Source organism: Frieseomelitta varia, unplaced genomic scaffold, assembly GCF_011392965.1.
Source record: "Frieseomelitta varia isolate USP_RPSP 00005682 unplaced genomic scaffold, Fvar_1.2 scaffold_285, whole genome shotgun sequence".
Taxonomy (NCBI): domain Eukaryota; kingdom Metazoa; phylum Arthropoda; class Insecta; order Hymenoptera; family Apidae; genus Frieseomelitta; species Frieseomelitta varia.
Window position 1 is genome coordinate 238,680 of NW_025110018.1, and position 26,707 is coordinate 265,386.

Sequence of the window (26,707 nt, forward strand, 5' to 3'; positions counted from 1 at the left end):
TATTTTTTGATGAAATAAATGTTTCATCAAAAATATATGATTATATTTTATATATCTATATTATTTATATATTTATATTTATACATCTATATATTTAATTTATATCATCTAATTATATTTTTTGCTTCTTTCCTAAAGGAATCATTTCCATTTCTTGTAAATTTCTTCTAAATTTTTTATAAAACATAAGCACATCTGAATGAGCCCATACTTGCTTGTTATCAAAATCTAAAACTCTTAAACATTGTAAACTTTGTGCTCTTGAAAGAGCCACATATGACTGACCAGCATTAAAAACTCTTGTAAGACACATCTCAACACAGTCTAAAGTTAAACCTTGACTTTTATGAATGGAGAAAGCCCATGCTAATTTTAATGGAATTTGTATCCTATGAATAATACTTCCTGTATTTGTTTTTAAATTCCACTTTTCTAATTTTGCATGATATTGGAAGCCTGATTTAAACTGAACTACAGGTACATTTTCTGCAAATTTAATAACTATGCCCCTTGCACCATTTACTAAACCACTTGCAATATTTATATTTTTTAATAGCATTACTTGAGCACCTACTTTTAATATTAACTTATCAGGAACAGTTAATTGTTGATTCAATGTGGCAGTCATTGACTGGTCAGAATCTTGGGCTATATAAGTTTTAGATTCACCTTTTAACTCATTCAATTGAAATTGATTGATTTCTTCAGCTTCGTTTACATGAGAACAAAGTCTTGTTGCTAAAATGCCATTACTTTCTATTTTCTGTTTAGCTGTTGATTTAAGCTTTTCTGCAATTTCATTTGTCACTCTACCTATTCTAATATTGTTTAAGATCTTAATAAACTCAGGATCTTTTTGTCTATGAACAGTTTGCAACTCAAAATTAAAATGTATGCAATTTTTCCATGCATTACTTTGAAAACAGAACTTTGCTTTGTTTTCTTTTGAGACTGGTGGTAATTGGAAGAAATCTCCACACAATATCAATTGTATTCCACCAAATGGTCTTTCGTTCTTTCGAATATGTCTAGCAACAGCTTCAATCTTATCAAAATAGTCCCCATCAACCATAGAAATTTCATCTATAATTAAATGTTTTGTTTTTCTCCATGCAGTTGCAGAGGAATTACGTGAAGCCATTTGAAAGCACCTGTCTAAATTCGCGGTTCCTAATCCAATTCCAGCAAATTGATGCAAAGTTATACCACCTATGTGGCATGCTGCTACTCCTGTGCTTGCTGTAGCTACCGTGACATCAGGAGGGAGAGCAGCTATTATCTTTTTTAACAAAAATGACTTTCCAGTACCTGCGCTACCAGTAAAAAATACATTTTTACCGCTAATAACTGCATCGAGAATTCTACTTTGTTCTTCATTAATTTCTCCTGCGGTTGGATTCTCGTATAGTTTCCTTGCAGTAGATGACTTCGATGAATTTTCATTCGATCGTTTCCTCTTTTTAACAACGCTAGGAGATGGTGTCGTTATTGTTGCACGTGATATAGCGATAGCTTTTTCTTTCGCTTTATTTATTTCAGCACTTGTAGCAGGACTAATTTCTTGATGCTCGCCGATCGGTTTGTTAGAAAGAAGTCTTTCTCTTAATAGATTTTTCCCTACTTGATCCGAGTTGCCCGAAATTTTAATGTATATCGTTTTCAAAAAATTGATTAGTTGCGCTGTCGGTGCATTTGACAGAAACAGTGTGCAATTCTCTTCTTTAAACTTGATAGAAGCTTTACCTTCGGTCATAAATTTATTGAAAACAGATATAGATTTCAACATTAGCTTTGTCAATAAATTTGCTTTCTCTGCGCGTACTTCAATAAACATTTCACGAAGATTATTTCTGACTAAACGTAAAGTTGCTGTCCGATGATTCGCCTTCTTTAAAATCGAACCTTGTGAATTAGTTCTCTCGATTGTAACAGAACACGTTAGTGAACAATTATCTTGATCCATTTTCGTTTGTAAAAATAAATGAGATCAAATCTAAGTGCAAAATTTGTTGGTCAAATGTTAAATAAGATATTTAAATGATTTTCGGCACATTAAAAACAAAACAAGTATAAATTTTTTATAAAAGAATACACTGTCTTAATTAACTATTTACATTCTCTTGACGCCATCATCGACTGATTTAGCGCGATGCTTTGGCGTCATATTCTAGAGACATTTTTTTCAAAGAAGAAGAATTTTCATTATAAACGATTGGTAATAGACTGTTGGTAATAGTCCTTTGGATAATAAACATTGATTAAAAACATGATATTTTATAGAATTTCGTGTCTTGCGTTATGAAATATTCGTCTTGAGAAAAAAAAAAATAATAGTATTATTATAATTTGCTATATCAAGATTCAATCGATATATAAGATTTGAATGTATTATAGAAACGTAAGTTTTTGGCGGGAAACGCAACAAAATGAAGTATTATTTAAAACTGCTCAGGTAAAATATATCTAGGATTCAAAACAAAAAGCATTATTTAATTTAAAAAATATTCAGTCCAATTATCGATGTTGATTAGAAATTAATATAGAATGTAATCGTAAAAGGATTTTTCGAATGTTCGAATATTTTCGTGAAAGAGCACGGTATGGAAATTTTTGTAAAATGAATTTAACACAATTGAAATAATAAAAATTTTCCACTAAAATATATAATTATATTCTATAATTGTATTCTATATTCATTAATTCAATTAATTTTCTTTCCAAAATTAGCGCTTGTATGCTTACATAGATATTTATGTTTCAGTTTATACCACGGAAATATTTTCATTGGATACCCCATCCTACCAATGACGACGCGAACCTGTTGCGCAAGGGTCAGTCTATTACCAAATATTGTAGAGTGAGGATCTAGTGCCGCGTTGATATTTATTTAAGTGCGTGATATTTCATCATTTTTCGTTATTCAGAACCATTTTAGTATTACTTAACACCGTTTACTTAACGTACGTTTTTATACAATTTATCAAATACTATTACAATAATGTAACAATTCTGATTTATTTTTTGGCTGTAGTGTTTATTGATAGTTTGTATTATGAGTTTTCAAAATGTTGATTTTGATATTATTCTTATATTATTTGTTTCTTCATCCATTTATTATCTTTAATCATTATCATTTATTTAAAAATTTGTATTTTCTTTTGTACAGATTGTTGGTTGATGTTGAAAAATTCGAAGTATTGAGGGAACGCGAAATTCAAAACGACGCCATCTGAAGATGTGGTAAGACAGATGTATTTACATTCTGTTTTAATAGGCAGACATATTTATATAGTGGCAAGACAAATATATTTATATTCGTTTTCTTTTTTTATTAGATTTTAACATGTATTTTGTAATTAATTAATTGTTAACAATGTTACGGTCAAGTTTGAAAATCAGGTTCTGCGCATCGTGTTATTTGAATATTGCGCAGCTTTACTTAACCGATAAACCATGCGCCATATTTAATTTATATAATATGAAGCACGTTGAAATCTTTAATCGCATTTTATTTAATTTTATTCCTTGTATTTTATATTAATTATTATTGATTAAAAGGTAGAACCTGATTGAAAATTAAGTTTAAACTTTTCATCCTTGAATTGAATATTATCATAACCCTATCTTTAAAAACAAATTATAATTTTCTGTTTCTTTACAGGTTCCTTTTAACTGTTACCTCTTTCATGAAATTTGACGATTCCTATTTAATGACGAGCTTGATGATGGTTTGAGTCACAACTACATTGATGACAACGTTTTTCGCAGATAATTGTAAGTCTTATACATTTTTGTTCTTTTGATTACTCAATGATTGTAGGATGAAATGCCGGGATTGTTATATTACGTAGAATTGACAAGCATAGTATTTATTATCTGTGAATATTTTCTTTTCCGTATTTTATTTATTAGTTTAGGATAGGTTTTCAATCATCGAAAAATCTTTATTTTCGAACTATTGAAAACGAAAAGTTTTGCAAAGCAAAGATGAATTAACTTGTAACAAAAGATTTATTTATTCTGACATTAATTTTCAAGTAGAGTGTTCATAAAATCACTATTATTTTGAATCGATAATATTGTATGTAAAATGAAATGAAAATGAGAATATAGAACATGAAAAAGCATTGAATGTCATGTCTATTCTGTGCTTAGTCAATGCTACGAGATACTTTAATTTAATTTCTTGGACTTTAGATAAGATGGAAGATATAATATATAGGGTGATTCTTTTGCTAGTTATCTCAAAGGCAGAGCTGCCAATCATATGGTGATAAGACTATTGTGATCTGTCATTAATAGATTGTGGATTCTTATGCAATTTCATCCTTTTATAAACAAAGTTAAAAAAATGAAGATTAAGTAAAAATTTCTTTCTGCTATTAACAAAGAAAGTTTGATAGATAGAAAATTTGATATTTTGCATAGATATAATTTACATAAAGCTAATAATATTATAACAAGTATTTTTCTTGTATATATTCTCTGCATTTTTGTACTCTTAAATTTTCCATAAATGCATAATGATCCGCAATTGTTATTCGAGCTTAATATCACCATTATATTAGGGTAGAAATAATTGTATAGTGCGAATGTATGTGAAATAAAGATGTGAGTGTATGATCTGTTATGCAATTAACAGAACATTAGCCTTTGAGCTAACTAGAAAGCATTTCACACTTTATTGGTTTTTTAAATATAAACTAAAATGTGTAGTTGATACTAAATTATTGTATTTCATTTTATCAAACTATATAAACACCATAATCTGATTATGGTATTTACGATTAATAGTTACATACATAAACTCGAATGCAAATAAGGTAGATACATTTGTTGTGTTAAAATAAAACTTAACGATTTAGACAAAAATCTAGCTATTCATTATACATTAATTTATAACTTAGCTTGAACGCTAATAATTAATAAAATTTTTAATACGTTGGACAGATGTTGATAACTTACACGACCACTTTCATCACCATATTTACAAAATGGTGTTAATCCTCATAGCTATTCATTTAGATGGGGACATATAAATAGATGTACATATAATATACATATATTGTCTGACATTTAACATAGAAAAATCAGAGTGCGGGTCATCTGCTTTCAAGGCTTACTCGTTGAAAAAATACTGCGTTCTGTGATATGAAATTCGACTGGAACAACACGCGATTTATTTCCACTTTTATCGACATACTATATCGTAATACCGCTTTTTTATTATTTCCATCTACCTCGTACGACAGGTAGTCACTGGTAACTTTCGAAGAGAAGCATAAGCCAGAAGACAACACAGTGAATTTTTTTTCTTTTCCGAAAAATCGTTTCGTGTCCAGAAAAATATGAAATGCATATATCCGCATTGAAATTACAGGCACTCAAATCAGCTACATTGTTATTCGTTTTCCTTTTTAACTTTTTTTTTTTTTTCTTTCGGGATTGACCCACGTCTTCGAGCTTATACTCTGACAATCTCGTTTAACGAGCATGACATTTTAAAGTGAAATATCATTTGGCAACGGACATATTTAATGACACGGTCATAATTGACTATCAGACTGCGTTGTGCATACATACAACTGAAAAACAATAGTGATGCGGACGTTAATTATTTCGAATACACGCTGCATCGCTTTCACTTTCATTTGAAACTCGTGAAATTTCTTTATTCGTTAAACTAAATTGCACCGTACGAAATCGTTTGAACTCGTCTCAAATATGGAACATGTACGTAGGACAAATCGAAAGTTCGTATGCGGTATACTAGCGTGTATACTTCGTACGATTAGTTAATTAACTATGATCGCTTGTCAAAGTGGTCAAGATCATGAGAACGATTATGCATGTAACGCAAAAATGGATTAATACTGTACATACTAGTATGCATATCTGAAAATTAACAAACAGTAGGCTAGGGATTTTCTAGAAGAGAAATGACATCACGAAACATTTATCTTAACGTTTGTACACTGATCATGAAATGTAGAATTGACTAGTGCTACGAATGGAAAACATTAATCTTTCGAGTGCTTGCGGCCTCTAGCTGAATATTGCTGGATATTCTTACTAAATAGAGTGATTAATTCAGTCAGTATTTGTACATTTGCAAATTTCAAATATTTGAAGAAAAGCAAGGATTCTATAGGGACTAATTATATATCCATTAAAATTAACAATAATAATAAAGAAATGATGACGTTTTTTAAATTCTTTTACTGGAAATCATAAATAAATCGCAACAAAACGTCACAAAGTCTACTTCAATTATCATGAATTATCATGAATATATTGAAGTATATATATATGTGTGTTCATTTTTAATTTATTTTAATTTATTGCTAGTCTTGCAACAATAAAATAAATAAATTAATTTTATTAATTTTATTAAAAGAAGAAATGAATAAATTGTTATAATCATCAAATTATTATAGCCAATAATATTATTTAAATATACAAAATTTGACAAATACGTACGTAGACTTCTGTGATTAATATGCATCTATACACATTGTCCTTTAATTAAATGTAGCTTCATTAATAATTAAAAATTTTCTGCACATAAAATTAACTGAGTCAAATAAATTTTTTTATTTCTACGTATTCTCAAAATTAAAAATTATTGTTATTGTATCTTCAAAAATTATGTTTTAATATTCAGCCTATGAGGTTCCACGTTCACCTTACTACTATATGGATGGATTACATGTATGGGGCCTTTGTGGGCATAAAAACTCTACATGAACAAGAGAGACCTCTCATATTTTATCATTTCTTTTGCTTATAATACATACACCGGATCTATGATACGCTACCATCATAAGTATAGTCATAGCGGAGACTTTTTGACTTTTTTGCTTTATATTCGTTAAAACATTTTGGAACACAATTCTTCTTTTTTTTTATTTTTTTTTAATATACGATTGTACGTTTCGCGCGTTAGAAATCTCTTCTATCATGATAAAATTGAAAACGAAAACATAGTTGGTAATTAATTTCTTTAGATTCTACTTTAATTCACAAGATATTCCATTTAGAGTCATCTTTTTGTTTTATAAAAATCTAATTTCCACAGAATAATCGAAACGTACTTTAATTATTCACATTTGAACACAACCACACATCGATTTCCATTTAATATTCAGAATTAACGTTTCAAACGTCGATCGTTACACCTCGAACTTATTAAATTAATATTAGTTTTAGTTTATTCTCTATGTATATCATGTTCACAGTCGATGGCAGTTAAGCGCAGATCAGGCGAGTCTTTTGATGTTGTCTTGTTTCATATATCGTTTAAATTTCAAGTCAAAAAATTTGAACGACCAAGTACTCGGTGTTACACGTCTATCTACTAGTATAGAAAAATTATATCATTTATGATAAACCTAGGATCTAACGTATATCGATCTTAATCATAAATTTCTTACAACATTCTATTGTATACCACTTAAGACTGACAGGACGCATTCATAGGGTTTTTCGCTTCACTCGCGTTTGACTTGCGCTTTGGTATGAACGTTTTTATATATGTCTGCTTTTTAAATCGTACAACAATCTTCTTAAATAAATAATCACATTTGATATTGCACTGTAAATTATATTTAACATATGATGCTGAAGGACTGAAGACCTTTTACAACAAAACTTATTAAAGAACATTTAAATGCATGTCAACGAAACAAATACATTATCTTTAATAATAAATGCAATAAAATATTAAGAGAAAGTTCTTAATGTTAAATATAACCAACTACAATGACATAACACTCGAAGATCACAGGAGAAAAATATAATAAGCACGTTTTTACTCATTTTTTAATTTTGATGTTACTTTATAATTAAATAGATTTTAAAATGATAATTCTAAATAAAACAAATGTAAACATTTTTATAAATTGTCAGTATAGCGACGAAGTTTTGTGGAAGCCAAAAATATGATTGAATTGTTGAGTTGAAGAACAATACAAAGTCAAAAAGAATATTTTAAAATATTTGAAAGAATAAAGTCAAGTTCACAAATTAATTATAATTATAATTAAGATAAAATCTGGACTCATCGTACTTTTAGTTAGAAAATTAAAAGAAAATAATACAATAATAAAAAGAGACTATTTATTTAAAAACCATACTTGAAAATTTGGACTTATTACTGTTCTTTAACCCACTAATTCAATTATTAAGACAGTCAATATTTCAACACTACGACGAACGATAATACTAAAATTTCCAAGACCAAATAAGAAGACAATTTCGACAATACGAGACTAATTGACACCATAACGAGTCTTACACCAAAACTGTTCCCCTATAAAAAAATAGGAAATTTGACTTATCGTATTCTTCCCCTGTTGTTCTTATTTGGCATTAAGAAAATCGCATTCATCGACTGTTTGCTCTTTAAAAAAACAACAGGGAAGTTTTCCGAAGAAGATCGATCACCCAGTTCTTTGGAACTATTTGCACTGAAATGAATGAAATCAACAAACGTACTCATCATCTTTAAAAGATGTGTGGCGCTAGTTGTAACTTCCACAAAGAAACCGGTCTCGCGAACACCGTCACTTGACCTTTCTCTTTCCCTCCGACTAAAAAAACGTACAATGGTGCTGGCCCATAAGATGGTGTTTCAGTTTCGTTAATGTCAGCTGCAGCAACTTTAGCTCGTTGCCTCTCAGCCCTTGACGCACTGACTGCTCTTCTAGACGGAGAACCTAATGGTAGACTTTTAGGCGGTGCTCTTGGTACCCTTTTGATTTCTTGAAGCTCTAATAGTTCCGCGAACGTTTGCGAGGCTGATCTTCCTGGCTCGTCCTCCAAAACACTGTCTGGTGGACTGTTCAATAATTTCGCGTACTTTCCATCCTGAGGTGGTTGTTGTTGCTGATGATGACTCTTGGTTTCATCCAGCCCGAGATAATTCGGATTACAGAAGCCAAATTGACCCTCGCGTATCGTTGACGGTGTAATTATTGGGCGATACTGTTTGCTCTTTCGTCCTGATGGCCAATCGTCATCTGCGAGAGGATCACCGGGACTTCTGGCCTCTATGCTCGCGTAATCTGACGTCGACTCCTCGCCTTCTTCTAAATCGGCAAATCGAACCGACGCGGACGTAGGAATTTTTGACGTGGTCGGCGTCTTCGGTGTTTGAAGCGCAGCTTCGTAGAGATGCGAACTGTAACTTTCGCCCCGTGTTGGTTGGCAGGCTTGATGCACGGCTGCGAAATCCCTGGAAATTTTTGAAGGTCTTTAGTTATCTATCGCTGTGAGTGTGCAATATTAGCGAGCGTAAAATCGATAAATGAAAGTTTTGTAGGTTTTAAGGAAGAGTTGAGAGCGTTTTGAGAATTTTAGAGATGTGCTACTTTTGCTCAAAAATATTAGAACAGTGGTTACATTTGCTTCCGAAAGGGAAGTTTACGTAATCGTAAGAAGATATGATGGAATTTAGTATTCTACATAGACAAAGAAGGTTGTTAATGCAAGATGATAAGATGTTAGAAAAATGTAATACAAATTCACAATTTATCAAATATTAAATAAATATTAAATATTCTTTGAGTACATACTATGCTATATTTTATGTATGTATTCTACACGTACATTTTTGTTGTGTAATGAAACATACATTATGTATATATGTTGTTGTATTTAGATACTCTTGCAGATATATAAAAATATACTTCGTATAAATAAAAGAACGGTAATTGAACGATAAATGGACACTTTTACGATTGACTTTAAGTGTCGCAAAATTATTTAAGTCTATTTAATAATGGGGCTTTAAACCAATTGTGTTATTTTCAGCCACATTCAACAAGTTTATGTATGCGTTATAGAACGTGAAACTAGACCGACTCTGTGTCTTACTTTAAATTTAGCGTATCATTTAATTCCAGTTATAGCCAAACGCAGATCTTCCAATACTTATGAATGGAACTGATGAACAGTTACAAACGATATTATTACTTAGACTCGATACAAAGCGACTTCTGTCGTTGACAGACTGATCTCGTTTCCAAGTTTACGCCTCCAAGATTACTTCCAAGTTAAACTGATCTAACTTTAGCTAACAAAATTAGCCAATTGTTTCATCAGGAAAGAAATGATTCTATATAAAAAATAAAATTCTCTCGTGTGTAGCGAATTTGTCAAAAACTTGGATGGGACGATTATCGTTACTGCGAGTATATCGCGATTCAGAAGTACACTTACCGCCTTTCCTCTTGAACTTCTATCAGTCTAGAGGTAGGAGGCTCCTTTCGTTCCTCGTTGTCGCTATTTTCGTCTGGATCGACGAAAACGAGCCTAGCTACTTCTACAGGTGTCAGGACTGGAGTGGGTAAGGTCAGGGCGCGGAAATTCGGTACCGAGATAGGATCTCTCGTCATGCCGGAACCACCGGTTGCGTTGTTGCAATTGTTCACGTCCACGTTTTTATATGTGGTTTCCGGCGGTTTCTGCCTTCTGCGGGCTAGCGTGTTTGCGCTCCGAGATTTCACCATGCCGGTCGATGGTTCGACAACTTCCGAATCCACTTGCTGAAACGGATAATACGTATTCGCCTGCAGGCAGGCTCATTTGTCACATGTGCGTTTTATGTGCAGGTATAAAACTTTCGATACGTGTGCATATAATGAAAGCATGAAGAGATAAATAAAAAATGAACTACCTTTCGCAAGCATTTGGACAATCGATCTGTAGCAGCAGGATTTGAATTTTTGATCAAAGTATAATATATACTGCTGGATTGATCGCGTAATTTTATGCGTTTATGGAAAATTTGTAGAAATATATAAATCGTACAACTTAATTTTGGAATTTTTTCAATTCAATTTAATTTTATTATTAGAAAGAAAAAAAAAAGAAATCACTTTATCGAATAAAACGTAAAGTACAAAATAAAATTAAGTTCTTGAAATTTGTATGATCTAAATAAAATATGTTTTTAAAATAGAAATTTTTTAAATGAAATATGAGACAAGTGTCCAAATACTTTTGAACAATCGTGCAGGTATAAATATAGAAGAAAATATACCTCTTGAGGACTTTCTTCGTTATCATCCTGACCGCTCAAAACAGAATAGCTGCACTTTGTCGGATGACTCAACCGTGATAGATTAATTTGGGACAACTTAGAAATTTCCTTAAGAAAGCTCGGTCTAGTTGGTGCTTCATTCGGTGATATCCTATTGTTACAAAGTCTCATCCTCTGGTTTCTTGGCTTTGGCTTCGAATTATCGATATTGGTCCCTCGAATTAACAGTTCGGAAACCGCTAGGGCAACGCTTTCCGCTCTTGGCTGAGGCTTAGGACCTGGCACTGATAATTTCTCCCACGTTTCCGTACCTTTTGACAAAGTTTATATCTCGTACTTTTTTGTTTTATAAATATATAGATTTGGGCCCTCTTGCACGATTATTATATATAATATTGTTAACGAAATTTTACAAGTCAGATGTTTTTGAAGTCCGATTTTAATTTCTCGAAGCAGTTTGCATAATTTATAACTTGTCAATTCTTTACTATTATTAACTTAATAATTAATATCGTTAGTTTTGGTACTATTTATAATTTATAAAAATTATTATATTCCTTTCAAAGAAATATATTCGGTGAATTTAAACACATTAAACTTGAATTATATAAAATGAACATTTAACATTTAAATTTTAAATAACTTTTCTTACATTTACTCCGATTTTAATACCAGAATTCGGCCATGAATGTGTTAGTTATAAATTATTGTGCAAGAAAGGCCCATTAATATTTGGATATTAATATTTTACCGAAATGAAACCTCCAGAGTTCGTTCGTAGCTGAACCACCGCTTTCTCCACCGAAAATTAGCATACAGCTAGGAAGCCTGCAGGCTGCGTGTCCGTGAAGAGGTCCTGGTCCTGGTTTGTTCTTCAATAAACACCAAGAGGCAGTGTTCACATCCCATCGCCAACAATCGCTTCTTTCTTGTAGGTCGGTCATACCCCCATAAATGTACATGGCATCACCGTGCAAAACAGCCGAGTGTTTGTGTCTCGCTGCTGGCCCGCTTTCGCTGGAGGAAAGAAGATGCCACGATTCCGTTTCTAAAACGTACATTAACGGTCGTGTCGTCATTCGTCTTTCGAAATATGTATGCCACTAACAGACTGCGAATTTTTATACATTTATGACGAACTGATAGATCCAAAAAATACGCAAAAATTGGTCTCGGAGCAAGTCTAAGTAAATTTAAAATAAATTCGAAAGTAAATTGAAAGTAAATGTAAAATAAGAAGTAAATTTAAAAGGATAAATTGAATGAAAGTAAATTTCAATTAAATATAAAGCAAAAGTAAGAATATACGTATATACAATGTAAATCTAAATACATATTCGCAGTCTGGTGATTAAAAAATCGTGAATTTTTTACCGAAATGAAATGCCCACAATTCTGGAGAGCTTCCACGTAGATCTTGATAACCACCGTAAATGAGCATCTGACCACGATGAACTAAAGCAGTATGACCTCTTCGACCTCTGGGAACCGCACAACCTCGTTGTGCTCTTACTTTCCTCCACATGTTAGTCTAGAAGTAAAAAATTCTCGGCTAATGCAAACGGGTATATTTTATATTTATTGTACATTCAAGTCTTTAGTTCGTATGATTTATGAAAGTATTCGAAATTTTGTAAATAGGTGCAGAATTCTATGAATATTTTATGTGTGTTGCATGAAACACATTTTGAAATTTCATTAGCATTTTAATGAGGCTCGAATGTCATGATAAAGTGTTTGAAACTGTTGACGTTCCATACTATGGAATATCAATATTATTATAAAAAGTCTCAGTGTTTAGTGGAGTACTTTAACACGTTGATTGCCATGGTCATTAAAGTGGCGTTTTTATTCCTGTGAATATTTTAAAATTATTAAAATGAGTGCTATCAACAGAAGAATTTTAGAATAACACGAGTAACTAGAGAATATTTTTATTATAAAATATTGTATTTTGTAAAAGTTAAGTTCTGTTTTATAAGCAAAACGTATAAGTTTCGCATGGTAATCTGTACGAGATTGCGGATTTTTATGTAAAATATTAATTCGAAGAATAATCCATATAATGTGAAAAAATATTACTATGCACTGAACGATACTCTACCAACATTTTATTTTTCTAATTATATATTCAAAAAATATGAATACTGCAAGAAAAACCGCAGTCTACTAATTATCATACATAGAAGAATCTTAATTCATTGTGTGCTGTTCATTCATTGTCAGTATTAGACTTTTAGTCTTTCTGTAATTTTAGCGAGCATCAAAGGGTTAATCATTCGAGTCAGGTGACAATAGACGCGAGAATGGCGGATATGACTGGGGTTGTACGTAACAAAAGGCGCACAAGAGTTCTAATTCGACACTCCCCTATTTTATTCGAGTGGATTCGAACTGAATATCTCGGGCCTGACGACAGCTTTTTTACTATTATCGTATTTTAAATTATTCAAAAAGACGAGGAAAATTAGTGCATAGAACAGAAGGAAGCATAAAATATCGCTCGCTTGTTAAATGCAACCATCTATTTTTAATGTTTTTACCTTGAAAAAATACTGATGAAAAGATATAGGACATAAGTAACGCACGATTTATTTCCGAAGCAGCGTATAGTGCTCGTATAGCGCTCGTATAGTTCTATATTTGATCAAAACATAATCTATGTGTAGGTACTATGTTGTAGTAATAATGAGAATTTTTGAACTTATTTAAATACTAAGGCCGTAATATGTATTTAAATGAAAAATGTGATAAATTATATTATCTATGTTTTATAAAAGAACAATTTTAAATATTAATATGAGTGTATATTAAAATTATCTTTTCATTTCGAATATCGTTAATCCAGTAAGAATTAAGTAGACTGTGCATGTTTATGCAAATTCGTGTTTTCGCGGAACTAAACAAATAGAACAAATCTTTGTTATTTTACCCTGTGAATATCATCAACAGAATTCTATTTTTCGTATTTTTGCATATTTAAATTTTTCATCATTGGAAAAACATCCGCAGACAAATTAAAAAAGCCGCGGTTAAGTTGCGGACGTTTGCAAATTCTCATATTTTTTATCATACTTCATATTCCCATTTTTTACACGTAATAAATGCAGATATTTCTCTAAAAATCATAAAATTGTAGAACCCAGATAGAAGAAGTAGTGACCTAAAACGACTCCTCTTTTAATTTCTGAAATATTAAAAACATAATCCCAAGATATAAATTAAATTAAAACCTCCATAAATTAAATTGAAAATCCCAAAATTGTCCAATGATATCACAGTCACTGGATTAAAATAAATAAAATAAAAAGAATGGTCAAAATAAAAAAAAACAAATGTGCAAAATTAAAAAGAAATTAAGTTGAAATAAAAAGATACTAGGCTTGCGGTATTTTTCCTATATGCTGTCATAGACGAGATATCATACTTGTGCATGGTTTTTAATGCATACGGGCGATCATAGCGGGTCTTTTGCTGAACTCAGTCAATGTGTACCGCCAAGGAGAAAGAGAAGCAAACGCGTTGGCTTAGCCAAGGGTCTGCGATCCGTGCATGCAAAGGAGAGAAGATGGAAGGAAGGTATATAAGCTATATAGCAGGGGTGCTGAAAGTAATTACGTAACTCCAAGTACGTGCCTAAAGTTGATAGGTCTGTATAGCCACTTGCGTCTACCCTGTATTACCGGCACGAGGGGGTTGCTAAAGGGTGGAATACTAGCTAAATTCGCCATCGACGTTAAAACGCTGTAAAATTAGCGAGAAAACAGTTAGGTATCATCAACGATGCGGACGCGCTTGAAAAACTTCAAAGAACCGCGCGGTAACACCCCCTGAATCTTCGCGTTTTTGGATTTACCGCTTCGCAACCACGACGTCGTTCGTACGATATTACCACGAACGAATTATTTCGCGACACAGTGTCGTTTCTTTATTAGGACGACGATTATACTTCAAAGAAGAATCGATGCACGAAACTTTTTCTCAAAAAATCATCTGACCTAACATGTATGTTGCACATGCAAAGGAATTGGTTAGTTTTTGTGAAAACGATGCTGCAATATTGAGCAGTATTTCATGCTTTGAATTGCATTACAAGAGAATTGTTCCTAGAAGCAACATGTTTCAGAAATTGATTTTTCTTCGAATTAGAAAGTTTCTCGTTCTAATAAAGAAACACGCGAGACATCTCGTTCCTGGTATCGTTTACGAATGATTATTGTATCGCGAGATATCTCATCCATGTTTGTGAACCGATTAAATCGACCGGTTCTCTACGAATTTATAGCAAAAAAAAAAAAAAAAAAAGAAGAAGAAGAATATTCGGTGAATATAAAATTTCGCTTCCGAGTTCGATTTACCGTGCACGGGGGAGAATTTTAACGAAGCACACGGGGGAAAAAATGGAGAAGAGCGGAAGAGAAAGAGGATATCGCGAAGCAACCCCTCCGGCTTAACCAATCGGGTTTGCCTGGCTTTCGTAACGCGGATTTCAATAATACATCGCGAAGAGACAAGCAACGGGGGATATCCCTGGTCTCTGGCATGGTCCAATGAATGAAAACAAACGGACCAACAGGTAACCATAGTGACGCAACGGAGAAGGTGCGGAATTCCACGGGAAATTTTTCTCTCTCTTACGTTACTTAAAGAACATGCGAGGAAAAAAGGGAGAAGTTTAGCTTTTCTTTTATTTGTCGATTTTTATGTCACTTGATAGATAAATAGAAGTGTTTGGAGAGCATATTGAAAAAGAGAAATATGTTTTTGATAATTTGTTGACTTCGATGTCAATTAGTTATCAGGTTCAAAGATAATTCTTAAAGATAGGCGTAATATTCTTGACAGATACTATTACTTGTGTGTAATTTAATTCCAAAAGATAGGTGACAAATCTATGAAATTTTGTAAATAATATTTTTCAAATATTAATTAGTTGAAAACTATGTGCGGATATTGAAGAAGTGACAACGTTTGGCAAATTGGAACAAAAAATCACGAATTTTAGGTTGTGTTGACGTAACTAGTATTTGGAAATTATATTTTCCAAACATTCAAGAGTATAATAAAACACCATATTTAGTTTCAAAATCAAATGAAAATACAAATTTTGATATAAAATTGACAATATATTGAATTTTAAAATTGCTCTCCCATAAGAGGTGTGAGGAATGTGGAATTTATCGTATTTTTCATCCGTGGCCATAATTTTTATTTTTTACGAATGCACTGTGGAAAGGACGAGAATTATTAACGCGTTTCATGTTTTCGGTTTATCAATTTTTAATGGTGTACAGGTTGAGGGTAGAGAAACCCTTGGGAGGATGAGCGCCATTCAATTTCGAGGGTACGAAATGGAAGGAAGAGCTGTTGACACCAGCTGTTGCCAAAAATTGCTGTAGTCAGTAAGGATCCAACTATTTGCACATGTTTTTGAATATCGAATATACGTAGTTAAGGATCGCATGTCAAACACACGATAAATCCATTTTTGTTCACTTTTTAATTTCGATACATACTTGACAACTAAAGGGGAATATTTCAATATGTTTGCAAACTTCATAGTTAGCAAATATATTATATTATATAACAGCAATGTTTTAATATATTTATATAGTTAAGAGAAACACTTGTTAAATTCAAAGATACAAGTCTTTTAGAAATAGTTGATAAATCGTACAAAATCATAATAGGTCATTTTAGAATGTTTAAGAGATACTGATAAAAATATAGACTAATTTTATATTTAATATAAAAATCAAACAGAAAACTGTCAAATAAAATCGAATAAAAATTGAAAACATAAAATTAATTGATAATATATTGAACTTTAAAACTTTGTATTCGATATAATAAATTGTATTCAAATTGGCAGATTAAAAGGATTTAATAAAATAATTATTACAAATATATATGAACTAAATTTAACTTAAATTAAACTTAACGTAATGACAATTTCATGAACATTTTGCACCTTTATGAAATGTGGAGAATGTGACTTATTATGTGCTTCTTCTATGATCTTCTATGATCGATTTTTTACCATATAGTAGGTTAGTAAGCTCTTCGGAACAAACAAATATAGGCATGATATGTGCATTGATCGATGAAACTCGATATCTTCAGAAACTAATGGCGATAGATTGGTTTTGACAGTGATGAATGATGCATCCGCGGCAGTCAATCATCATGAGAATAGCAAGATGGTAGAGACATGTGATTAGTGGTGAGCATGTAAAAAAATCTTTAACAATGTAAGAGACATCTATACGAAAGATACAAAAATACGAAAAAATTTAATTCAACTTACTCCTATGTTAAAAATCACTCTAATATCTGATATTAAAATTTAAAAATCACTCTAATATCCGAATTTAATACATTTAATTACAATATAATTGCAAAAAGAATTTATTAAAATACGAAATACAAGATTATATAGAAAATGAAAGATTATATTCAATCTCGTGATAAATTAAAATTTTCATTCGTGAGTGACAAAGATGTCGTAAATCGAAACGTTTAGAGAAAGATCTCGATAGTTGGAAGCACGAAAAAAATTCTACTTAATTGTGCTAAAAAAGTTAGGTAATTCAATAGCCAAAAAAAAAAAAAAGAAAATATTTCATTGTTTGATACTGGAATAAACTAACAATTTTTCCGATCTCCATTTAAATACACGTACTTTAACATAAGAAAAGTGATCGTTCCATTATTCGAAGATTCCATTAACCAAACAGTTTCCTCTCCCTGTTAGTTCGGATACTGTAGCACAATTTCGAGATCATCCTATACGTACACAAACATGATATCGCATCTTACAAACGCGAGCCTTAACGATGTTACTCGTCAATGGAAGATACAAGGAGCGGTGCATAGGGGTGCTGCCGACGAGGCTGAAGACAGATGAAAGAATAACACCCACGAGAAACCGACAGAGTACCATCCGGATGTATCGGATGTACATGACAACTTGTCTTCTAGGGGAGCGGGAAGAGAGAGGGTTGGGTTCAGGAACTAGCAAACCACAACGAAGGACAACGATGAGAGAAGCATACCGAACAATTGCGTTCTAGTGGCAAGGACACTTGGAAGAAGACAATAGCTCTCGTTCCAAACGAGCAATCAAGAAGATTGATGGTGTTCGTGTAACCTGCGTGGTACCCAAAATCGTCGCTTAGTGCCTTCGAACGAATTTCAGTGAACGAAACTGTGCGAAATGCATCGAGGCGAGATATTGTCAATCAAGGCCAATATGTTCCTTCGTCTGGTAGTCTGGTTTATTCAACCGAGGGTGTCGAAACCCTCGCTGCGATGTCGTTGGGGCCAAATACCTCGAGGCTACCATAACCTCGCCAAATCGAATCGCCTAAACTCGAATGAAACTAAATCTTACTAACAAGTTTTAACCCGTACGCACAGCGGACACCTCGTTTACAAGTTTCGTACAAATAGAAATCAGATTCGTACTAAAACGCGGCGTTGATAGGTACATCGCAGCTCAATTTTTTTTAATTAATTAAAACTCCATTTTACGAACGTAGTGAAATGAAATATTTTCCCGTTGAGTTAACGTTTAAGTTGAAGTAAACGACTACGATCTAATTGACAAATAGTCCGCGGATATTTATGCAAATTTATATTTCCATGAATGTAAATTGAACGTGGAATTGCAATGAATATCATACGTCAAATATTTTAATATTTTAAGAAATCTAACTTCTCATAGTAATCCGCAGCTAACAAATCCTTACAAGTTTACTCACAAGTAAACTAGCGGACATTTATACAAATTAACGTTTTCACGAATGAAAGAAAAAACTCTTCGATTGTTAAAAATTGTTGAGAGTACTTCAGATATTTCATATACATATTTTTGCAAATATCAAAGTGTAAAGACGTTGGGTCTTTAAATTTTTCGCAAACGCACAGAAATCCACGGCTTAACGACGAGATTACGTCGTGGAGGTTTCGTTTCTTTCGATCGAACGAAGTTCACCTCGACGCGTTCTTGAAACCTTCTTTGAAAGAGGGGATGCGATCCGGTTCGCTTTGGGTGATACGTTACCTTGACATTGTAAACCCAGAGTGGCGTTTCCGTGCCCGCGGAAAAGCCGAGCTCTCCCCCAAAAATGTAAAGGCAATCCTTGTAAGCTACCGCGCTGTGTTCCTGAAGTGCCGGCGGTCTCTCTCCCTCAGGATGCAGTTCCTCCCATTTACTGTCGGCTGCGAAGAAAAATAAAGAAAAGGGTTAACGCGTCGGCTCGTTATTCCAAACGTTTTCATATCCCAGACTCTCTTTCTCTTTCTCTCTTTCTCTCTCTCTCTCTTTCTTGTTTTTTTCCTTTGAATCATGTGCTGAATAAACAAGATTTACGCGACCCTGGTTTTGTGCGTTTCTTTTTGTCACCGAGGGGGACGATGAAGCGGTGATTAAAAAAAATTGCAACGGAAGGAAAAACACAAAGAGACTCGTCTTATCGGTGTCGCGTGTCTCGCGACATTCAGACGACATGCTTAATTTAATAACCTACAGCTTTTTTAATGTATGCCGTTGTTGCGCGTTTTAATTACCCGCTTACACTATAACGTACAGTGCATGCATATGGTTGTCCCAGTTTTTGCCAAGATAGAGAATGCCGTGACACTTAACGCTGGCCGTAAGCGGTGCTCCTATTTTCTAGGAATATCTTCGGAAAGTTACTTAGATTGTTGGTCATAAATATTAGAGTGGTTACTCGTTACATATTTGTTACATATTGGAAAATTATGTTTTATTTAGTAGATCGTCCAGTAAGCCATGATTTGTAAGATGATAAATAATTAATTGATTAAATTTTTTCATTGCGGATAGTTTCTGAAAAAGGGTCGTCTATTCTAACGAATATTGGATATGAAAATTGCAACATGTGTATTATCTCTTCTTTCTGTTTGAAAGGTGATAGACAGATCTGGGTTAGGAATCACATGTTGGCTCCCTCAATCCCCTAACTTAAATTTTGAATTATCAAGTACTCAATTCGAAATAAATATCGTTGAAAAATACGAATATAATTAGATTAATTCATCGTTAAGCTGAAAATATTATATTTATGCAAATTCGTTTATGAAAATGTAATTTTCTATGTACTTCCACAGCTTTGAATTTTTCATGTATTCTCAAATTTTCTACATTATGTTCTTTTGTAACACTTACAAATTTTACACAATTCAGATCAGATCGATCATTTGTCAGTTGTCACGTTTCATCCGAAATCAGATAATGCCGCAACGAGAGAGCACATATCCTCGTGAAGGATAGTTACATCGATGTAACGCCGTGCAAAATTAAAAGGCAGACACGCAAAGAGAATCGCAGTCTCAGGGGTATCTGGAAATCTTTTTCGTCGCGCTAAATCACACTCTCACCCGCCCCGGCAATCTGCTGCTCTGAAATAAATCCTCCAAAGTGGTTGGGGGCTTCTTAGAAACAGAAAGAGACGGCGAATGCGAGAGTAAGTTCGAGGGATTAAATATAAGCAGTGCCAAGGACGTGGAGAAAAACGTACGAGAGATAATTATATCGCGGGTAGCGTGTTCAAACAAAAAATGCAGGGTGTCTTTGCAATCGTGCTGCAACTGTGCAAGGGACGATTCCTCGTAAAAAAGTGAATTGAAAATATAGACTCTAGAATATATAGGCTTCGTTCTTTTTTTTTTTTTTTTTTAAATAATTTTGAAAATATGTATCAACCCTTGGCAGTGATAATGATGGAGAAGGAGAATGACTTTATAATTTCAACTATAAACTCCTTCAATTATTGTATATTAGAATAACTTAAAAATTCAGTGAGAAAAAAACTCTCAATAGATTAGTAAAAATGTGATAATAATATTATATTAAGAAGTTGCTTTTAAAATGCATAATAATTTCTAATAAGAACTATTGCTTCTAAAATGTACTCTAACAAAATACAAAAATCAAATCGAAATTTACAGTTAATATAAGCATAATTTTAATTATAAAGCTGTTCCTCTAAAAAAAAACGAAGCACGTTGTACGCGCAAGACTACATTTTCAATTTATCTGTTCACAAGAAACTATCATTCGCGCGCACATACCACCATTAACATTGCAAAGGCATCCTGTGCACCACCAGTATTCACATCGTTTCTTCTTCCTTTTGCAAGAATCAGTGCAAGATTTTTACGCAATCTGCATAAAAGGGAATCGAAGAAATCTGAATTCATTTAACGTTAAGTTGATGACGCTTTGAAGGGTGCGTTAGAACTTGTTCCTTTATTGCGTGGGTTTAACAAGAGACAGACGTCCTTTTACCCTTCGGAAGTTTTACGAAAAGAGAAAAGGGACGCTCCCCTAATCCGCTCGGAAAAAAAAAAAAAATGAAGGCAAAGGAAACCACCGGGGCATGAAGTTACGTTATATGTCGTATGTACGAATAAAGGAACGACGGTTTTTCTTGCCCGATGTGTCGAACAAAAGGTCCCTTCTTCCACCGCCTTCCGTCTTTTTCGTCGTTCTTGTAGTGTTTTCAAAACGAAAGTCAAAGGAAAGTTTCTCGAACGTTAAGAACGGTGCCGGTGTCTCGCAGCTTCGTACTGGAACGTGCTTGAGAACAAAGCGTATGAAATTTACGTAAGAGCCGTAATGTGCTGGCTGAAGTACGTTGCAGACTCTTGTAAAGACTTGACACTAGAGATGCCCGACATTGATTACGAACACGTGTCGTATCTAGCTGGCTACCAAGCAATGCATCCTTTTGTCCGAAAAGTGCTGTTCGTAGGATAAAACTATCGATGGCTTTGATGAAAGAAGAATAGCTCGAGCCGAGGCGAGAAACGATTAATTCGCTATGTAGATTTCTGGAGGATGTCGACGAATGAGACACTGAGTGTAAAAGTGGAATAACTAAGTCATTGTGTGTTTTTGTTAATGTGAGTTTACAAGGTTTATACAGTGAGATTAATAATTTTTTGAATATTGGAATTTCGATGTCTGCAATCTTTTAAGTGATTATAGTCTGTATTTTATGTTTTAAAATTTTACATAGAGGTCTTGATAAAAAATACATTTTATTGGAAAATAAAGGTAACAAGAATTCGCCTCAATACTTTTTTTATTCGCACATAAGTATGCATTAGAGAAGACAGCTCTCAGGAAATGATTTAATAAAGAAAAAGAAAAAAAACCAGATGAAAGAATTTATTTCTTTCAAAATGAACCAGCATCAGTTTCCACGCTAGATATTTTCTGTTCACACCTATTTTGGACAGCGAATTACTCAGTTTATTGAATATTGGGGTTAGCCCACTTTTGCTCTCCATCCCTCGGGTAACATATCGTTTTTTTTCCAAAAAGAATTAAAAATATTGTCCGCGTTCAACCATTTTTAATTCTTTTAATTTTATATATCAATCTAACTTTTATTTTATTTTAATAAGCTTTAAGACTCATATTATCAACAAAGAAAATGTTTAATATTCTCTTTGTTATAATATTATAATTCTGTGATGGACAGAAGAGTACAAGTCAAGGTAATATAAATTATCGTTTCCAAAAAATGATGTATATCGTCTTACATTTCACTTTAAATACTGTTAGTATTACAAGTGTTTTTCTATAAAACATTCTCTTATTTTTTTGCCTATCCATCAGAATATTATAACATCTACCTTTAAATATAATTGATTACAATTTAAACATAATATAAAAATAATATCACAACTAAAATATTTGTTCAGTTAAGAATATCATTACTTTTTAAAATTCTGACATGCTTCAAATTTTTCAACCTGACTCTAGACATAGATAAAAATAATTATGCTTTCAAGTAACACGCTGTTACACGAACGTAAGACGTTCGCATCTTCGCTAACGTTGTCAAAGTTAGAAGTCCATCAAACGAATGGACAATAAACCTCAAGAACCCCCTCGAATTCCCTACACCGGTTGCAAACGAGGGTGAGACGAAACGCACAAAGATGAAGCACTCTTACGGTTGTTCGAGTTATCACAATATTTTTGCAAGATCATGTATCGACAACGCTACGCTTTTAAAAGCGTGCCGGGGGATTTTCTGTTAGTATTTGCCCCCAGGAGACAAACCGCCGAGTCCAACCCTTCCGATGCCGCTTTAATATTCACCCGAAGTTGCAGCCGAACAATCCCGCCTGATGAATAGGGACATCTCGTGGTGAACGTACGATCAAACCATTGCAAATTCTATCGTATTAAAACCTCGCCTCGTATTTTGTGTATACAGCGTCGAATTATCTACAGTGACAGACACTCTGTTTCATTCTGGCGTCGATCACGCGATTTGAACGAACAGTATTTTTTTTTCTTTTTTTTTTTTTTTACAAAAACGTAACGAGGTCTTTGACCAATTTAAAATTCGCTCGCATGAATTCGCTGGCTGAGTTCAATATCGGTCGGCGAACAGTCCACGGGGAATACACGTTCAGCTTGTTGCCAGTCAGGCAGATCGAAACTTGGCTAGGTTTGACGTGGTCGGCTATTTAAATCGAATAATCCTTATTAGGTATTTGATTTTTAGGAAGCTTTTTTGTGAGGGATTGTCGATGATTTACCGGGAAATAATTTGTGGTCGAGAAAAAGTTAATCGGTGCTTACGTTTGCAAAATAATGTATTATATTGATGAATTGACGAGCGTAAGTTGTTCTTTGTAGTTTACAATTTAACGTAAAATAGGATAATCACACGAAAGAAAAAAAAATCGGTCGACACTCACATTTATAGACATTAGAACTTCAATCTTTTGTAGAATAATTTTTCAATAATGTGAGCAATAAATTAATACGGACAATTTACTATATTACAAATGCTAAAGTTCACCAGTATTCCGTGGAAGTTCAACTTCATGTTTTTGAGAATATAATTGAAAATTGTACAAATATGATTAGAGAAATAGAATTTCAGAAAATTGTTCTCTCATATATTTTATATATTTTTTTCGTTTCAAATTAATAAGTAAATCTCTAATCTTATATTTATTTATTGGACGGTTATCAGAAGTCTGTTTGAAGAAAGTTTTGATTTTCTAGTTACAAGGCTAGTGCAATCTATGACGCGTATGAATCATTAATTATCACATGGGGATGCAATTAATTCGCGTATGTCTGATCTCCGTGGAAACAGCCGTAATTGTGGAGTATCGCCGGCGGATTTAGTTGATATACGTGGGCTTTAATAATGGCGTATTATTGATCAGACTGAACCCCGTTTAAATTCCGTCGCGCACCCTCGTTCAACGAGCGAGATGGTAGGGTGCGTTGGTCAGAGATGTTGTTCGTGTACCGTATTCATGGTACTCAGACATCGTGTATTAATACCCCTTATAATTACGAGGATTTTTCTCCATTGACGAATTTCACTTTCCCTTTTTCCCTTCCATAGTTCCATATCATTACTTCCAAAACGCAGTGCATACAATGGAGTAGCGTTCGATTGCTTGAATTAAATATTCATCAAAAACGAAGGGAAATTGATGCTCTGTGTATGCAGCCTAAGTTTGTTATTCAACTATTTGTTACTTGTGGAGAAAGAGCAAGTTTTCGTGTTGATTTCTCAATAATATGTGCTTCAAATAAAGTAGCAAAAATTTTGTTATGGAGATGTATATTAGAATTCAATTTATATAATAGAATTATCTGGACACTGTACGTGGCTTAATCAGAGCAATCAATCATTCTCGGTGAAAAAGCCAACTATTCGCTTTGACTTCTCAGTTGATGCAAAAACTCTATATATCCTAAATAAATTTACTTTTTTATTAATCCATGTAATCCATAATTAAGTTTGTCACTTCGTTTGTATACTCGATATAAATATTTTTAAATAGAGATACATGTTTTATGATTTTATGTAGGATAAATATACAGTATATTGAGAGGATATCACTGGTCTTCTATTTATGTATATTGGACTAAAGATATACATATAAATAATTTGTCCACCGAAAAATTCATCTAAACAAAGTTTTGTATTAATGTAGAGTATTATTATAGATTGTATTAATTGTCAGACAAGAATTAAAAGCGATAGTAATTATCACTTACCAAGGCTGTATCGCCAGAGGTCTTTGAGAGGAAGATTGCCATTTCGCCCGCCAAGGAGATATACGTGCCCGGCAAGCAAAGTAGCGCTGTGCTTGCTTCTGGAAGGTGGTGCGGGCCCATTTTCAGTGCCAGCCGCAGTAACCGAGCTCCACATTTTCTTCCTGTAACAGAGAGATCTCGAATTAGTTCTGCTTAAAGAAACGACTTAACGAACGATTCGTTTGCGATGATGATCAACTCCAAATCGGACGAAACTGGGAAGTTTCTAGTTCATCTAATTGTGCATTCATGGAAAATTTGAAGGTGCAGGAATCTGGAATGTAATGCATGAAAATTTTTTTTCCATCTTCTTTCTTACGATCAGGAAAATATCTTCGTACGAAAGTTTAGTGCACTTTTTAACTGAGGAAAACACCTCATATATATTCTGAGAAATATGAATATGAATTTTGAATATAAATATAAATATGAATGTGAATATAACTTTTCAGTGCTGTGAAAAATAATATTGTGAACAAAATGTTTGTTTAGGTACTTGAAGAAGTTATTACTTCTTTTGAAATTTTAATGCACTCTAAATTTTCGAACAGGATTTGTGTAGATACCATCGACGCGATTGAAACTGATTTTCATTGGAACTGAAATATAATTTTCAGAAACAAATAAAATAAAGTATTCGTGAATGAAACAAGAGTTACTTCTTTGATTAAATTTGCATAGTCCAGTAATAAATAGTCCAAGAAAAATTTAATAACACCGCCATTTTTTTACAATGCAATTAGTTTTATTTATTAAATGCTCGGCAAAGATAAAAATAAAGTTATCGAAAAGCTATTTTGACAGAAGATAAAATATCGGAGTGATAAAGTATTACGGAGAGATTAATGTAAATCTAGAATTAAACGAGCAAGGCGAGCAGTGTTCTTAAATGCCTTTCACATTGGCTTTAAACGTATCAAAGGCTGGCCACGCAGACGTACTTGAAATTCAATTACCGAAGCTTCGAAATCGAGTTTCGGGTAAACGAATGCACCCTCACGCACCCCAAACACGCGTACGCAAATACGTCTGCGAAGCAATATGCTCGCCGGTAGATACGCCGCGCCACCCGGTACAAATGGGATTCCCCATGGTATACCTATACTCGTTTTGTACAGTGTCGTCAAAGAAACGTGGCGAAGAGAAATCTGTGAAACTACGGGGGAAATAGCGGACGTACAGTAGCTCACAAAAGTATTTGGACAACGATGGAAGCTTCTTATGAATATATTATGTACATTTCACAAAATTCTTTGGAATTTTGTTAGTATTATAGTGGATCGACTATGGTCTAAAGACACAAAATCGTCTTTAATGCACATAATATGAAAAAATATATAAATTATTCTACAATAATAACAATATTATGGCACATTTCATAACTTTGGTATGTAACATTATTTAAATTATATCTTTTACTGTATTTTATGATTTCTATTATAAATTATAATCCTTCAGTTCAATAATGAGATGCGGTTATTATTATCGGACTGAGGATTTTTGTACATTTATGAAATAAAGGAATTTAAGGTGCTAAAATGCGCGCA

The 26,707-nt window shown here is 33.1% G+C and overlaps 3 protein-coding genes across 6 annotated transcripts in view; 1 reads left to right on the forward strand and 2 right to left on the reverse strand.

The window, feature by feature from the left end:
* Nucleotides 1-58: 58 nt before the first annotated feature.
* On the reverse strand, nt 59-2,153 carry LOC122529358 (ATP-dependent DNA helicase PIF1). Its single transcript, XM_043655404.1, has one exon. It carries the CDS (start codon nt 1,961-1,963, stop codon nt 113-115), a length of 1,851 nt encoding a protein of 616 aa, XP_043511339.1. The 5' UTR covers nt 1,964-2,153; the 3' UTR covers nt 59-112.
* A 655-nt stretch (nt 2,154-2,808) lies between these two features.
* Nucleotides 2,809-26,707, forward strand: part of LOC122529360 (5'-3' exoribonuclease 2-like) — a 36,813-nt gene continuing 12,914 nt past the window's right edge. Inside the window, exons 1-3 of one of the 2 annotated variants that reach the window (XM_043655408.1) lie at nt 2,809-2,891; nt 3,167-3,240; nt 3,662-3,774. The gene's annotated coding sequence lies outside the window, so the exon portion shown is untranslated. Of the gene's footprint in view, nt 2,961-3,166; nt 3,241-3,661; nt 3,775-26,707 lie in introns of both variants that reach the window. The other variant, XM_043655407.1, reaches the window with a different exon arrangement.
* Nucleotides 7,815-26,707, reverse strand: part of LOC122529356 (host cell factor 2-like) — a 31,909-nt gene continuing 13,016 nt past the window's right edge. For 2 of the 3 annotated variants that reach the window (XM_043655398.1, XM_043655396.1), the window contains 7 exons: nt 25,122-25,282; nt 19,110-19,267; nt 12,419-12,575; nt 11,796-12,092; nt 11,045-11,355; nt 10,222-10,571; nt 7,815-9,235 (listed from right to left, as the gene is read on the reverse strand). In XM_043655398.1, coding sequence (XP_043511333.1) covers nt 8,506-9,235; nt 10,222-10,571; nt 11,045-11,355; nt 11,796-12,092; nt 12,419-12,575; nt 19,110-19,267; nt 25,122-25,275 — 2,157 coding nt within the window. In that variant the 5' untranslated portion in view covers nt 25,276-25,282 and the 3' untranslated portion in view covers nt 7,815-8,505. The remainder of the gene's footprint in view (nt 9,236-10,221; nt 10,572-11,044; nt 11,356-11,795; nt 12,093-12,418; nt 12,576-19,109; nt 19,268-25,121; nt 25,283-26,707) is intronic. The other variant, XM_043655399.1, reaches the window with a different exon arrangement.

Coding starts and splice junctions, on each gene's coding strand:
- LOC122529358 (XM_043655404.1), bottom strand. CDS start 1,963: ATGGATCAAGATAATTGTTCACTAACGTGTTCTGTTACAATCGAGAGA.